At 44.5% G+C, this 14,200-nt stretch overlaps 1 protein-coding gene across 1 annotated transcript in view; it reads left to right on the top strand.

Annotated features, from left to right (window-relative positions):
• Window positions 1–7,112, top strand: part of RBM20 (RNA binding motif protein 20) — a 33,362-nt gene extending 26,250 nt beyond the window's left edge. The window contains 1 exon segment of the mRNA XM_010412931.4: window positions 3,052–7,112. Coding sequence (XP_010411233.4) covers window positions 3,052–3,162 — 111 coding nt within the window. The 3' untranslated portion in view covers window positions 3,163–7,112.
• Window positions 7,113–14,200: the final 7,088 nt, after the last annotated feature.

The raw sequence follows: 14,200 nt of genomic DNA, 5'->3' as shown, positions 1-14,200 counted from the left end.
AGCTGCTCCTTCTTTCTCTGTTCCTTCCCTCTGCCCACAGTAAATGCAGTAATTCTGCTTCTGTTCAAGTAATAGCTCTCTTTCCTTAGCTGGCTAGCAGGCATTGACTTTTCTAGTAACACTCACAGTCAAATAATTTCTCTGGGAGAATTTTTTTCTTGGCTTTCCTGAAGTTCCATAAGCTGTAACCATACAAAGGCCTCTGGCTTCCGAAGGTTTGCTACAGAGCTGCAATGCTTGCTCATAATGGATCTTCCAAGTGCAAGCTTGAAAAACAAGTGCCCAGTTTCAATGCCTTTTTTTGCTTCATACAAAAAATCCAGAAGGATTCACCAGAGGTGGCACCACTCAGTGCAAGCCATGTATCCCATGCAAGTCTGTCACTAAGAAACTCATATTAAAGAAAGATTGCAGCTCCTGCCCTTGCCCCTGGAAATTGGTTCCATGGGAAGAAGTCAGTTATATTTTTATCTCATTTTCTAAGTTATTTTGTTAAAGTCATAAGAGAAAAGGCCCAGCTAAAACTTAGTATGAAAATAATCTCTTTTTCTCTCTGTTAAGAGATTTCCCATGAGTACTGCGGCAGATATCTAACACTGAATCAAGATAAAAGAACAAAGACTATAAAAGCTGTTAAAATTAAATCTGTCAAATGCAGTAATAAAAACAGGCTGTTCTGTCGAGCCATACCTCTTATCTTACTAAATACAGGAAGTAAATGTCTCGTCCAACTTTTGCCTGCTCAAATGGAAACTTAGCAAATTTCAAATCATTGTTCTGTGTTGCTAGAACACTTTTAGTCACCATAATGCTCATTTATGCATTCTGCAAGAAATATAAGTCTTCTGTGATGATGCAAGTTAACGACTGTATCCACCAATAAAGGAGCTAGGGATTCTGACTATAGTGGAGCTACGGGAGTGCTGCTGCAAGCTGTGTTCCTGTTCTCTGCCTGAATGCCAAATGCCATCATCCAGTGACAACAACAGTGTCCCAAATTGTGTCATGGCTTTAAGTCTTTTATAGCTGATTTGCTACTTGTTGTCTCTCATGTGACCTCCTTGATCCACATCCAAAATAGATGTTCATGTGTTCAGTGTTTGGATTTGAATGCAAAGCTAAACAATTTGTTTGCCAATTTTCTTCAAAAAGCCTTGTCTTGAAGTAAAATAGTCAACTTCATCTAAGTATGATGCCCCTTGAATAACATCAATCACTGATAAAAAAATCAACTGTTTCTTTGTCAGCCTTGCAGACTTTCTGTAATTTTTAATTCTCTTCATCATAACAAATTATTTTCCCAGGTGATATTTGTATTTATAGATCCACTGCAATTCCCAAGTCCAAAAAATCCACTATTTTTGCCAACCCTTTCTCCGCTACCACAGAAAGCTCTCACCATTCATCTGGTGAAAGCTACCTTGGCAATTCAGTGCAGTATTTCATCTTGTTTTCCACTGCCTTTATGCAGTATTTGTCAAAACTTGTATTTAAATTTAAAAAACCACACATCTTTTGCTTGACTGCCATTTTGCTATAAATTAATCTGAATCTGCAAACTTCAAAATGGTGTTTGTGATACTCATGATAGCTGACAATATCAGCTAAAGGTAGCAGATAAAACTGAGTCTTATTTTGGTCGGTGCTCATTAAAAGCCCCAAAAGCCTGGGTTATCTGATCCAGGGACAAATGTTAGTGATTTATTACAGTCCATGGTGTATGGAACATGTCTCCCAGCCTTTATGGACCCTGTATCTCTGTATACTACTGTAACATTTACTCTGGCTTTTTGCCACATGGAATTTTGCACCCAGAGATCAAGACTGAGAGTTGTGTAATTTCCACAGCCAAATCTCTCTATTCAGAGTAACAAGGGTGCAGTTGTCACTTTGTCACGGGTATGTCCATTCATTACCATTGCTGAGGCCCTTTCAGATGAACCTCTTATATTCAAAACTTGTATTTACGTGAGAGAATGTGGCAATTCTAACACAGCCCTTAGTATTTTTATATCCATTTATCATTTAATCTCTTCCCCATGGATGCCAAAAAGTAAACTGTATTCTGGGGAAATCCTGCAAGTAGGTAAAATTTTGCGGTGATGTGAAAGGGTCTTTTCAAAATAAATCAGAATGAGCAAATAGCTAGAAAAGGAGTTTTATGATACTAACAATGTGCAGGTCAGTTATTTTTGAATGGGATGTATGTGAGCTGTGTAAGTCATTAATAAGAATACCTCTACATTATTATGTGTAAGTTTCCCAGCACTAGCTGCTGCTGAAGAAGCTTCTTTCCATCCATTGCTATGCCTGCTGACCTTGAATAAATAGTTTGAGCACTATTTTCAGACCCACACCCGTGGGTCACCATTCATCCATTTTGTGTGCAGCTCTGCCAGCTAAGAACACTGCCAAAAGACTGAAAGCCTCACTGACCATGTCTGTTCTTTTAAATCTCACTGAGTACCTAAAGTAGCAAGAGGCTTTATCTTAGAGAAACACAGTAAATGTAAATATTCTAGCCAAACTGCTAAATTGTGTTAATTATTACTGAGAGTGATTATTCCCTTAAAACAAAATGTTCTAGTACAAAAGGTGTCTCTCTGAACTGAGCATGCTGAAAATGTAATATATAAACTTTAAATCATGACTCTGAAATCATGTCTATGTTTAACACACCAGTACTTTCCTAGCAGAATTCAGTTGACTCAGTGGAGTTAGTTCCTGCCCGATAGCACAGGGGAGTAGAGAAAAGGTGAGGTCTAGTTACACAGACTGATGGGGAGTAGAGTCCTCCTGGTTCTGTCACCAGTTCCCCCTGTGGCAAACAGTAAACCACTGAACTTCTGAGGCTCTGCATGTATTCAGGTAGTTTGCCTGACACAGCCATGTTTTCTGGCTTGAGTTTTCACCAAAATGGGGCTTCTATGTGCTTTCTTTCCTTTTGAGATGCTGGAAGAGATAGAGCACTGAACAGGCATAAAGAATCCCATGTTGAATATTTTCAGTTTTGGTAACAATGCTTTGGTTTATTTTTTTATGTGATTGCAGAAGTATCTATCCCAGCTTGCAGAAGAAAGCCTGAAAATGAAGGAAGAAGGCAGCCCTCTGCCTCAGGATGACACTGGCATTGTTCCTCACTTTGCAAAGAAAAAACTGTGATGTAGATGAACTGGAAGAGCTGTAATGAGTGAATGCTGATACTTTTTTTTTTTTCTTAATTTCTATGATATAACTGTCAATTTGCACTGTACAGAGGAGGGGAAATAAAGAGCATGTTCCATGCATCTATGCCCAGAGTGCCATTAAAAACCAAAATGCCTGAAACTGTTTCCCACGGTGAAGCAATGCTGGCATATCTGTTAGAAGTGGAGCAATTCTTTCTCACACTCTGCGTGCTGGGAGTGGTTTCCTAGATTAAATCAGAATTCTCAGGGATTCTTAAAGTTTTAGTTCTGATGTAACACGTCAGGTCAGGTGGAGTACTTAGAAGCACTCAGCATCCAGTGGACGCTGGAAGGAAAGGAGATGTGACTATAAATAGGCGTTAATGTTGCTTAAAATATCTTCAGCCATTTCACTCATTGCCCCAGTGAGAAGTAGGATTTGCATAGGATATCTAAAACCATTGTGCTAAAACTAGTCAGCAGATGGCATAATGTAAACCCCATCAGCACCCACCTCCATGTCTTAGAGCTTGGTGAAATGACAAAATGTTTGTGTTGTCAAGCACTGACTGTACACTGCCGGTGTTGTGCGAATTCCGAGGGAGCCACAGTCTGTCCCAGGGACCTCACAGCCTGCAGCCAGCACAGCAAGGGCAGTTCAAACACATGTGCTGACAGCCAGCTTGCTCTGGTTTCAGCATTTTCCATGGTGTGGCCAGGGTGTTCTCCAGGGACCGTTGGGTTTGAAACTCTTCTTTTTGATAATTCTAGAGGGTGCCAACTTTGAGTCTTACAGACTTGAAACTCTCATGAGAGGCTTTTTAAAGTGCCACATGTTTGGACCATGTCTCTTTCAGACATTTTATTCAAGATCCTTGCTTTTGGGGTCTTTTTGTTTTCTTTAAAGCTTGCTTTTCCTCAGCTTGGCAACGTTGAATTTTCCTGGTTTTTATGGCATGACGCCAGACTTCTAATCTTGTTTTTGTATTTTATTTCCCTGAATTTTTTAAGGTGAATACAACAACTGATGGCTCATGGAGCGCTGCACAGAGAACACAGGATGCACCAGCAGCTCTGGCATTATTATGAGCTATTGTTTCTGCACAGTTGTTCCTTAGTATTTTGCAAAGTTCCTTTGAAATGCACTGTACAAGTTTCTGGTTCATTTCGATAGGGCTTTGTGTACTAAAGTGAATATGCAGGCAAACCATTGCCAGGATTGATCCCAGAGTTTATAAAATGTCCCGTGCAAGCTGGGCAGATGGGGATTTGAAGGCATTTCCATTCTTTGCCTGACTCTAATATTCATCACAGTATGTTCTGTAAAAATTGCTAGTACTGGATGTCCTGTTTAGATGTTGTGCAGAGGAAATAGTTTCCCAGAAGGTTCTAGCTATCCTTAAGAATGACAGGGATGTTGCACAATATTGCAAAGTGGCTAAATTGCCAAAACTGCTTCCACCAAAGTATTTGTTCCATAATGTCTTGTGCCAGCAGTTGTGGTCATTCGCTGAAGTACCCTGTAGCCAGGCAGTGTCTCAGAGGTGCCTGAAGCCCTATTCCATTTCATGGCCTGTGCTTTCCACTCATTTTTACCAGAGGTAGGTTCAGATTTCATATTTGGAATTCCTGCTTCTTGCAAGTTGAGGGATTCTTTGCATCCCAGATTCAGACAGAGCCTACCAAAACACAAGGGGAAATGAAAAATATTACAGCCTGAATCCACCTTTGTCCAGGCTTGAAGTATGTTAAGACTTGTGTCCGTCTGTCATTAAAACAGCTAGTTTTGTTTTGTGGCTTTTTTTTTTTTTTTTGGGTTGTTTTTTTTTCCCCTATGGAGAAGGAAAAAACCATCAATATTGCAAACCAGGTATTTTTCCTTCAAGGGTTGGGTTTTCCTTTGACTGTTTGTTTTTCACATTGCAGTGAAACTTGAGCACAGGGCTATTAGGACAAGAGCTTGTATTGCAGGCTATAAGATGATGAAAATGGCAGTAAAGATTGTGCAATTGTCTTCTAAAGTGCAGCTCTCAAGCTGGTCATGTATCATCTGAATATGAAGTTCCCTTCATGCCCTTCAGCAGAAACTGAATGCAAGGGAAGGAAATCACTACAAATGCAAGCATCAAATCTTTGAAGCTAACCCTGCTATCAAACTGGGTCTCTCACCAGCCTAATGGGAGCTTGTTAGACCATGTGGTTAAGCTTAATTGGATGTGAGACATAGCTGACTGTATATCAAAGTCATATGCCTCCAGCAACTTTATCCCCAGGTAACCTCAAATGAGAAAAGTATCACAGTTATTATTCTTTATTTGTATCGCAGCAGAAGCTACAGGTCCACTGCCTTTATTATAGGCAAGGCACAAATCCACAACAAAGACTTTCCCAGGCCAAAGAGCTTTAAATCACACTTTCTGAAAGCAGACAACAGGTGGATACAGGCAGGCAGGGAAAGCAGCAGGTAACCATGAGATTTTGACTGGCAGCAGAAGAATAATTAAAATGAGTGTTTACCCAGGGGCTTATTTTTGGATTTATGGGAGACGATTCAAACTACTTTACCCCTCCTCTGGTTCTGAACCAGGTTCACTCCCATTATTCACAGCTTGCATTTAACCTCGGTTTTTTTCCTGGACAGTTGCATTAGGAATGCAAAATCCCCTCTTGATACAGTGGGTCTTGGTATCCTTCAGCCCCCAGTCATTTAAGTTTCAGTCTCAGAGGTGGAGACTTGACTGAGGCTCAGCAGGAAATGTCCTGGCTCCAGATATCTTGTTTGGGTCACAGCTACAGGCCCTTGCTTGCCACCGAGAAAGGAGGCTCTAGATGGCATCTCTGCCCTGTGCAGTTTCCTCTTCTGGAGGGAGATGACTCAGGTGAGCGATGCAGGTGCAGAGCCCAACCCCACAGACGTGATCAGAGCCAGACATTTGTAGAGGTGGTTTGGACACCCCATCCCTTTGGGCTCTGCCCTGACAAAACAGCAACCTGCAAAATCCTGGGAACAGCAAAATGGGCACTTCCCCTTCTGAGGAGGTCCTTTTCTCCCCTAAAGCTCAACACTTGAAAGCAATCCCAAGTCTCAAGTAGCTCCTAATGATGCCCATGATCACTTTTCAGCCCGATGCACTTTGAGAACTCAGAGATAATCTCTTTCCCTCTCCAACAGGCCATTATGTAATGCTGACAGGCACTCAACTCCTCAACTTCTCTTTACTACCTATTCTGCTGAGGAAGAATTCTGCTGTAGGCAGCCCTTTACCTTCCTCAGCTTATGTAAAAATGTGTTGTTTCTCTTGGTTTATTATATTTAAAATCTTGACTTTTTTTAGTTGGCATAATTCATCATCACTATAATCCACGCTGTTTATATATATATATATATATATATATAGCACAAAGCAGGCTCAGGTCTAGCCAAACAAATATTGATATTTAAAAAGGAGCTTCCTTAATATATCAAAACTATTTCAATACATCTCAACCAAAGATTGCACTTTTATAATAGGGACTATGTTTTTCATCTCTGTGAAATCTGTATTCATCTCAAATAGTCTTTAATGGCAATCTGCAACCTACTTTCTTTGAAGAAAAAAATGAAAGAATTAAACATTTTCCCCATTAGATCAGACAAAGTTTCACATTGGCTTTAACACTAAATTAGTGTTAGGCTGGTTATATTCAGGGGTTTTTTCTATTCTCTAAGGATTAAGGCTGTGATTTGTTGAATTATACTTGAACTGGACCAGATGTACTATTTATTGAGCTTATATAATCTTGTTAATTTAAGTTTTGGTTTGTAAACAGTTGAAATTTGTTAGTACTTGTTTAATTATGTAGGAACTGTCACCAGTATTAACTGATCTGTGTAACTGATTGCAAAGTGTTTCAATTTGTGTTTCTTAAGAAGAAAGATTTTAATAAAGAGAATTATAAAGCATATACATTGGTGGGCAATTGTCCCAGAAACAACATGCTTCTAGCTTCCCAGGGGATCTATTAAAAATCAAAATGAATAAAAGATAGTTTAAGGAGTAAGAATGAAGCAGGGGGACAAAAGGTTTGTTTTTTAAATACAGTTTCTACAAGTTTTGGTTCATGGTTCCTGCTAGGGAGCTCCCGCTATACAGATTGTGAGTGATTGCCATCAGCTGGTGCTGAAGTGAGCACATCTCAGCAGTTCACTCTGTAATTATTATTAATTGTTATTACCCACTCCTGTCCCTCTAGATATGTCCTCACTTCCCGTTTTCTTTTTATTTTCAAATGAACTGGGAAAGCTGTCTGATCCCAATGGCTTTTTGCTGTCTCCATCTAAGTTGTCTTCTCAGCCTTCTGAAATCGCCACATAAAATCTTCCCCAGCCAGGCACTTTCTCCACATCATCTCAACCTAAGTCCCGTAAGTTTGCCCAATTGCTCTGTTTCCCTTGTGCCCTCCCTCTGCCTTTCCTGATTTTTTTTCTTTTCAGCAGTGTCTTCCCCAGTGCCACCCCAGCTATACAAGGACCTTTCCCACTCCGGCCTTCTCCCTGGCTCACCACCACTGCCACCAAGCGGAGCTCCTGGGAGGAAATACTCAGCCTCGGCCAGGGTGACGTAGAAACATTCTTGTACTAAATATTTAAAGAATGCAATGAGGACAAAAGCTGAGGGGGGAATTTACCACCAGATTTGATGAATTCATTCCGTGGAAAACATCGGGAGGAAAATTGAGACAAGGCAATGTCTGGTCCATGTGCAAGGCAGGGCATGGGGCACTATCAAAGCATGAGCTACACCTCCCACCCCCCTCTCTGGGAGGGAAATGGGTCCTGTCTGCCCCACTGAATGGCTGGGAAAATGGGCAGAAAGGCTGGCAGTCAGCTTTCTGATTCTGCAGCTCGTTAAATCAGTGTCTTTTAAGTAACTGTTTTGCAGGTGAGGCACACCTGTCATGTATTTTAAGCACAAATAGTTTCAGTTCTGTCCTGGATGTATTGAAACCTTTGTTCGTGTGATACCATCTCATTGGAGCTATGAATCTCTCGCTCTAGAAATCAGGCAAATGACATCATATATCCATAACAGAAAAACAAAACAAAATTTAAAAAATCCAAACTGTGGTGTTCAAACACAATGTTTCAAGTCCAGGTTTTGTCACGCTTAATATTCTTGGTGGAAAAGGGAACTCAGGTCTGGAAAATTCACAGGTGAACAAAACACCAGCTTGGCCTTTGACACAAGGCTGTGACTGACCTCACTTGGACAGCCAGGCTGTAAAACTCTGCCCCACAGAGCCAACCAGGTCAAGGCTGTCCCGAAACAGGAGCCCTCTGTGGGAAGCTGACCAGGAGGGAGGACAGGGGTGTGCAGGGAGCTGGGGATGGTGCTGCCTGCTTTGGGACAGGCTGCTGTGGAGCTTGGCTGGGGGATGCTGCCCTGGCACATCAGCTGGGCTGACAGGCACTGTGTGGAGCAGCCTCCCCCCTCCTGCTTTTTCAGTGCCCTGGGACTCTGCCGTGTTTGTGCAGGTGGCAGCGAGGGCAGCCGCAGAGAACAGGTTTGCCTTGGCTTATTTTCCTACATCCGACTCCACCAGTCTCCACTTACCTGTGTCAATAGGTCAAGCTCTCCTCATGTGCTTCGCTCACCTGATGCAATGCTGCAACATGAGGCCATGGGAGCATGCGGTATGTATTTGTGGAGGGAAAGTTCCCCGGGTTGGGGACAAGAGAGGGACTCAACAAGAGACAGGGATTCTCCCTAAAACATCTTAGTGGAACTGGGTAATGTAGCAGTGAAACACAAAAGAAATACCCACAAAAGCTTTCAATGCCCTGAACTTGTGTCAGGGGAAGTTCAGGCTGGATATTAGGAAAAGGTTCTTCATCCAGAGGGTGGTTGGGCTCCGGAACAGGCTTCCCAGGGAAGTGGTCACAGCACCAGGAGTTCAAGAAGCATTTAGACAGCACATGGTGTGAATTTTGTGGTTGTCCAGCAGCTGGACTCGATGATCCTTGTGGATCCCTTCCAACTCAGAACACTCTGTGATTCTATGATTCTCATTGCAGGGCCTGAGCCAGTCTTACTGACCTGGTGGTCAGGAATCCTTCCCAGCTCTCCCACCATGTCCCACCTCCCCTTTCATTGCCCTCAGCAGAGTTATGGTGCATTATAGCCTGGCAGTCTGGCCCCAATCTTTATGGAACAGGCTTGTACTAACCTGACATATTCATGGCACCATGGGAACCTGACTTCCCAGATGCAGAAGTGAAAGAAGCAGAGGTAGTTTCCATTTATTCTTTCCTACCTGTCCCCTTTTACTGCCAACATGAGGGTCAGTAGGGCCCTGGTGGGTGTCACGGGGGCATGGGATCAGGCAAGGGAGAAGTGGGGCCACCAGAATCCATCTTCCACACTGTGAAGATGGTTTTCTTAGGGCTGATCTGCACACAGTTGCATCAGCCTTCTGCAGGGTGAGATTTCTAATCAGATACCCAAAGCCAGCAGCTCTCTCAGTTCACATCAGGCCTGTTCTGGTTAAAGGGCTGCCTGTCAGGAGCAGCACTCAGCTACCTGAACTAGCTTCCTTTAAAGTGAAATAGGAGCATACATCAATTTTTAATTAACTGGATCATCTGAATGAGTGGGCACCTCCAAAAGCTTTTTGTGAATGAGAAAGCTGCATAGGGCATGCTGAATTCAGCCTATTAAATGTTTAAATAATTGCAAGGCAGACTCTTGGACACTATTCCTCAAGGGAACACAGTAGTACCAGCAGCACAGCCCTGGGTCAGGAGGCAGCTTTCTCAGCCTAATTTCTTCCCTGTGCCTTAGAAACAAAGGCTCTTGTTTAAAAGCTGTCCTCCCCTTGTTCGTGAGCCTTGTTTGAGGACACGCATATTAGTTCCACCTTCCTTAAACACTGTCTTGGTGTCTATAGAGAACACAGGAAGCCTGTTTTGTTTGTGGGTTTCTTCTCTGGCTGGGCTGCTTTTGCACTGCAGCTGGTTTATCTTTGGCAGATAGCAATGTGTTCTTGGCAGCAAACTTTCACCTTGAGCTCAGGGGGTGTAGCCACACTGTGTTTTGCACACCTGTGGTGGAGAACTAGGAAAATTTTGCCTGTTTGTGTCACTGCTGAGGTGTAAAAACCAGTTTCACAGCAGTACTATTAGAGCATTGAAGAGGTCCTGGCTCCCAAGGCGTGGGCACATTGGAGGGTGGGGGTGTGTGTGCATGAGCAAGGCTCGAGCTGCCTCGCATGGACTTTAGCATTGAGCAGCTGGCAATCGGACGTACTTCACCATTACAATCACAAGTAAAGTTGTTTTGGTGTGCCCAAGTTGAGTCTCTAACCTCCTTATCTACCCTGTTCACTGTTACTTCCCACAACACTGTCTGTAGGTGGAAGCTGTGGTGATGAGTTTGCCGAGACATGGCTGCTCCAAGACATTCATAGGGACTGGTGCTGGTGCTCCCCAAGATGCCCTTGCCACCATATGCAGGGTCTCTGGAAAAAAGGTAGACCTCAAACAGGTATGCTCAATAGCAGAGCGAGAAGAAAGAACACTGAGACCAACAGCAAGAGCAGCCCAGGTCTGTCCTGATGCTAATGGGGATCAGCACCACTCCAGCTGAGCAATTCCAGTGCCTGATTCCAATTGGGAAAGATTAACTCAGGCGGGCAGGATATGCTAGATATTAGTCTTCCAAGATATCAGCAAGGCATCCAGGATGCTGTAAATGATCCCAGAAAGCTTCTCTGTCATTTTCACTCACAAATTAGCCTGGGGGTGGGGTGGGGGACCCCTGAGGGAGGGGGACAAGGGGTATTTTAGTGAGACAGGGCAGGGATTTGCCATCGGATATTCCCCTCCCGTGCCAGGCACAGAAGGCAGCCCAGCTGCCACAGGGGCACAGAGACCTGGCAGTGCCTTGTGTGACTGATGCCAGGCTGTGTAAGAAATAGACCCAAGACGTCTGAAATAAATGGGTACGACTGTGTTCATGGGTATTTCCCACCAGCAGGCTGATGTCCCTGTGACTGCATGTTCACAGGCTGTGAGTTACATGCTCCTCTGCTTTTCTCTTCCTGCAGAGGCAGGTGCTGATTCATGAGCTGCTGCTGTAGTTCAGCTATCAGCACATCTCTTCCCAAACTCCTCCCATGGGGTCTGATCTCAAAACCAGCAGTTGGAGTCTGGTTGAATTGAAAACTACTTGAGCACTTAGGTAAGTTAGAAACCTGTTTGAAACAGCAGCAGATGCAAGCAGTGTGAGGAAGCACTGCGCTCTGCCAGCCTGGTGAAAGGAGAAAAAAAAACTGAAGAAACCCCTCAGAAATACTGTTGGGGTATGTTCCTTCCAGGAGCTGCTCCATCTCTCTGCACTTGGGGCATGTTCACACCATAGTGAGGAATGGCATGAGATCGCTTTCATTAATCACTTCTTGTCAGCCAGGCAATGTGGGAAGCAAATTCTGTTTGCTGAAAGCACCATGCAGGTGGTCTCAGTGAGTGGATGTTGGCTCAGCAGGAGCAGCGAGGTGTGAGCAGGGAGTTGGGGTGGGTCAGCTGGTACCCAAACTAGAGCCACGGTGGTGTCTTGATTGCTTGTGATTGTGTGAATGAGCCTGAAGATGCAGACAGGATAAAGCAGAGTGAAGCTTATGAGGGTTTTGAAGCTCTCATTTTCTCTTATTTGGTCCTGGAGGCTTTCGGCAAAGACCACCCACTGAAACAAAGAAGAATCACTTTCCTGAAATGCAAGGGACCAAGCCATGCATTCAACCTCTTTCAGTGCCCTTCTGTGATCTTGTGGAACCTTTGAATCCCTCTTTACCTACAAAAGGTTTGCTACAGTGCAAAATGAGTTCCCAGAGCAGAAAGATACTCCTTTTCCAAGGGGATATGGGTTGTTGAGGCTTCAGGTAATGCTTCAAGGTGAGTTGTCATACATGTCTAAAATAACCTTTTCCCATCACTTTCCTCATGTCAGCACTTCCAGAGCTCCAGTGCATTGTGGCTGCTGTTGATTTATGAATGGCTGCAGAGTTCAAAGGCATATTGGCAACCCCAAGTCCCAAAAAGCCAGGAGTCAGCCCAAGCCCTGCCCCATTTCCCAAGACAAAGTTGTTTGCCAACTATTTATTTTCCTGACTTTTTTTTTTTTATTAGCCCACAAACTTTAGGATCTCTTTATTCACCTCCCAGGTTTTTTGAGCTTTTAGGTTGCACTAGTTTCATGGTTTCAATTCTTTCATCCACAAAACCTTGAGGGCTAGGGCCATACTTTGTTTATAAATGAAAGCTAAAATTCCCTTGTTTCAAGGAGCTGGGATTTTAGGATATAATCCCCAAAGCATCTAAGTTGTGATAAAATCACAGGAGTTGCCAGCAGTGCACAGAGTCTCCTCTGTTTGGAAGAGGAGGTATTGGACTGCAATGAGCTGCAGGTATCACTAGCTACTGTCATTTTAGTGAGTCAAATAAAAATAATATTGTGGTTAAACATGAGCTCTGCAGGCCTAACTAAAGAAGATAACCTCATCTTTTTCTATCTGCAGTGCTTCACAAAAGCCCTGCCTTTGTAATCCTCTGGATTAATGTTCACACTCAAGCACTCTGCCCCAGAAGCCTCTGCATCCCTGACAGAGTGCATTTAAAAGGATAAAGGCTCTCTGGGATGCAGAGGAGGCTGGTGCCAGCCAGGCATCTCCTGGGACACGTGGCTGTGGCTGCTTCCAAACCAGGAGCATTTCAACCCAAGTAATCCTCCTTTCTTCCCTCTCATTGCTCTTGACTGTTGCTTTAATTTCAGTGTCGTGCAGCCTTTCACGTAGCCCCCCTCAGCCTGAATCAGATCCCTATTGTCTGTGTTGTCAACACAGCTGTTTAAATCCCTTCCCCCAAATACCCCTGCTTTCCAGAAAGCTCCTGCCTGCAAGGCCCAGGAGCTGTTCTGAGTTTGCAGCTTTCTGTCAGGTCCTGAGCTGAGCTCAGATTCCTGTTTGGACCAGCATGAGGTCAAAACAGAAACAAACTCAGGAAAACGCTGCACTTGAGCAAAGCTTGATGCTCCGGCTGCCTGCTGGAGGCTGCTGCAGCCTGAGACTGTCAGGCAATGCAGAGTGAAGTGAATGATTAGCATTATTAAAAACGCTTTGCAATTATACAGCACCTTTTCATCTAAAGATTTCAAAGCTTCGTAGCACTCACACAAAGTTACTTATTATCCCTGGCATTTAGCAGAGTCAGGAAATGCAGGAAAGCAGCTAAGTGACTTGCCTTAGGTCATACAGTAAGTCGGCGTCAGAGGTGGGAACTCAGCCCCAAAGTGCTGACTCTGTGGCTCATGCCCCAGAGAGAAGACACACCCCACCTTCCCCTGCAGTGAGAGTGCCAGGCCAGCTCCTTGGGGTGGGCAGAGATGGGGGAAAGCACTCAGCCCACCTGGAGTGTCAGCACAGCCTGGGCAGTGCCCTGGAGACACCTGGCTGGGAGCAGCACCCACTGTTCCCAAGCTGTGCTCCATTCCCCAGGAGCCCTGTGCACATGACTGAGGGGCTGTTGTGGGATCTCTTGTGCCTGAGGCTGCAGTCCAGCTTGCCTTGGCATGGTGTGGGGTGAGGTGGGTGAGTGCAGCCTGTGACCTGGAGGGCCTGGAGGGCAAGGTATGGTGCCCCTGGGCTGAGCACGGCCACTGCAGCCCCATCTTCTGCACGAGCCCTCCAGCCCACTGGCCATACGCATATGGGAAGACCATGAGGACCTTCCTCAACAGGGGGCAAATCAACCTCGGCACCCAGGGAGACACTACTGAGGACCAGAGGTGGTTTTCCCTGTACCAACACTGCAGCCAGGCTGCTGCTCTCCTATTAGCTCTGGCTACGGTGAAGGTGCAGCAGCACTGATTCCCTCCAGACCAGGTGGTCCAAGCCTGCCAAGGAGGCTGGATACACATTCAGACACCTGCCAGGACATCAGGAGATGTTACACTCTTTGGCTGCCTCAGCGGGCTGGGCTGTGGGAGGCCAAACCTTTGTGC

This window comes from Corvus cornix, chromosome 6 (assembly GCF_000738735.6).
Source record: "Corvus cornix cornix isolate S_Up_H32 chromosome 6, ASM73873v5, whole genome shotgun sequence".
NCBI classification, from domain to species: Eukaryota; Metazoa; Chordata; class Aves; order Passeriformes; family Corvidae; genus Corvus; species Corvus cornix.
The sequence above is the reverse complement of the archived record's forward strand: the minus strand, read 5'-3'. Positions and strand labels throughout refer to the sequence as shown.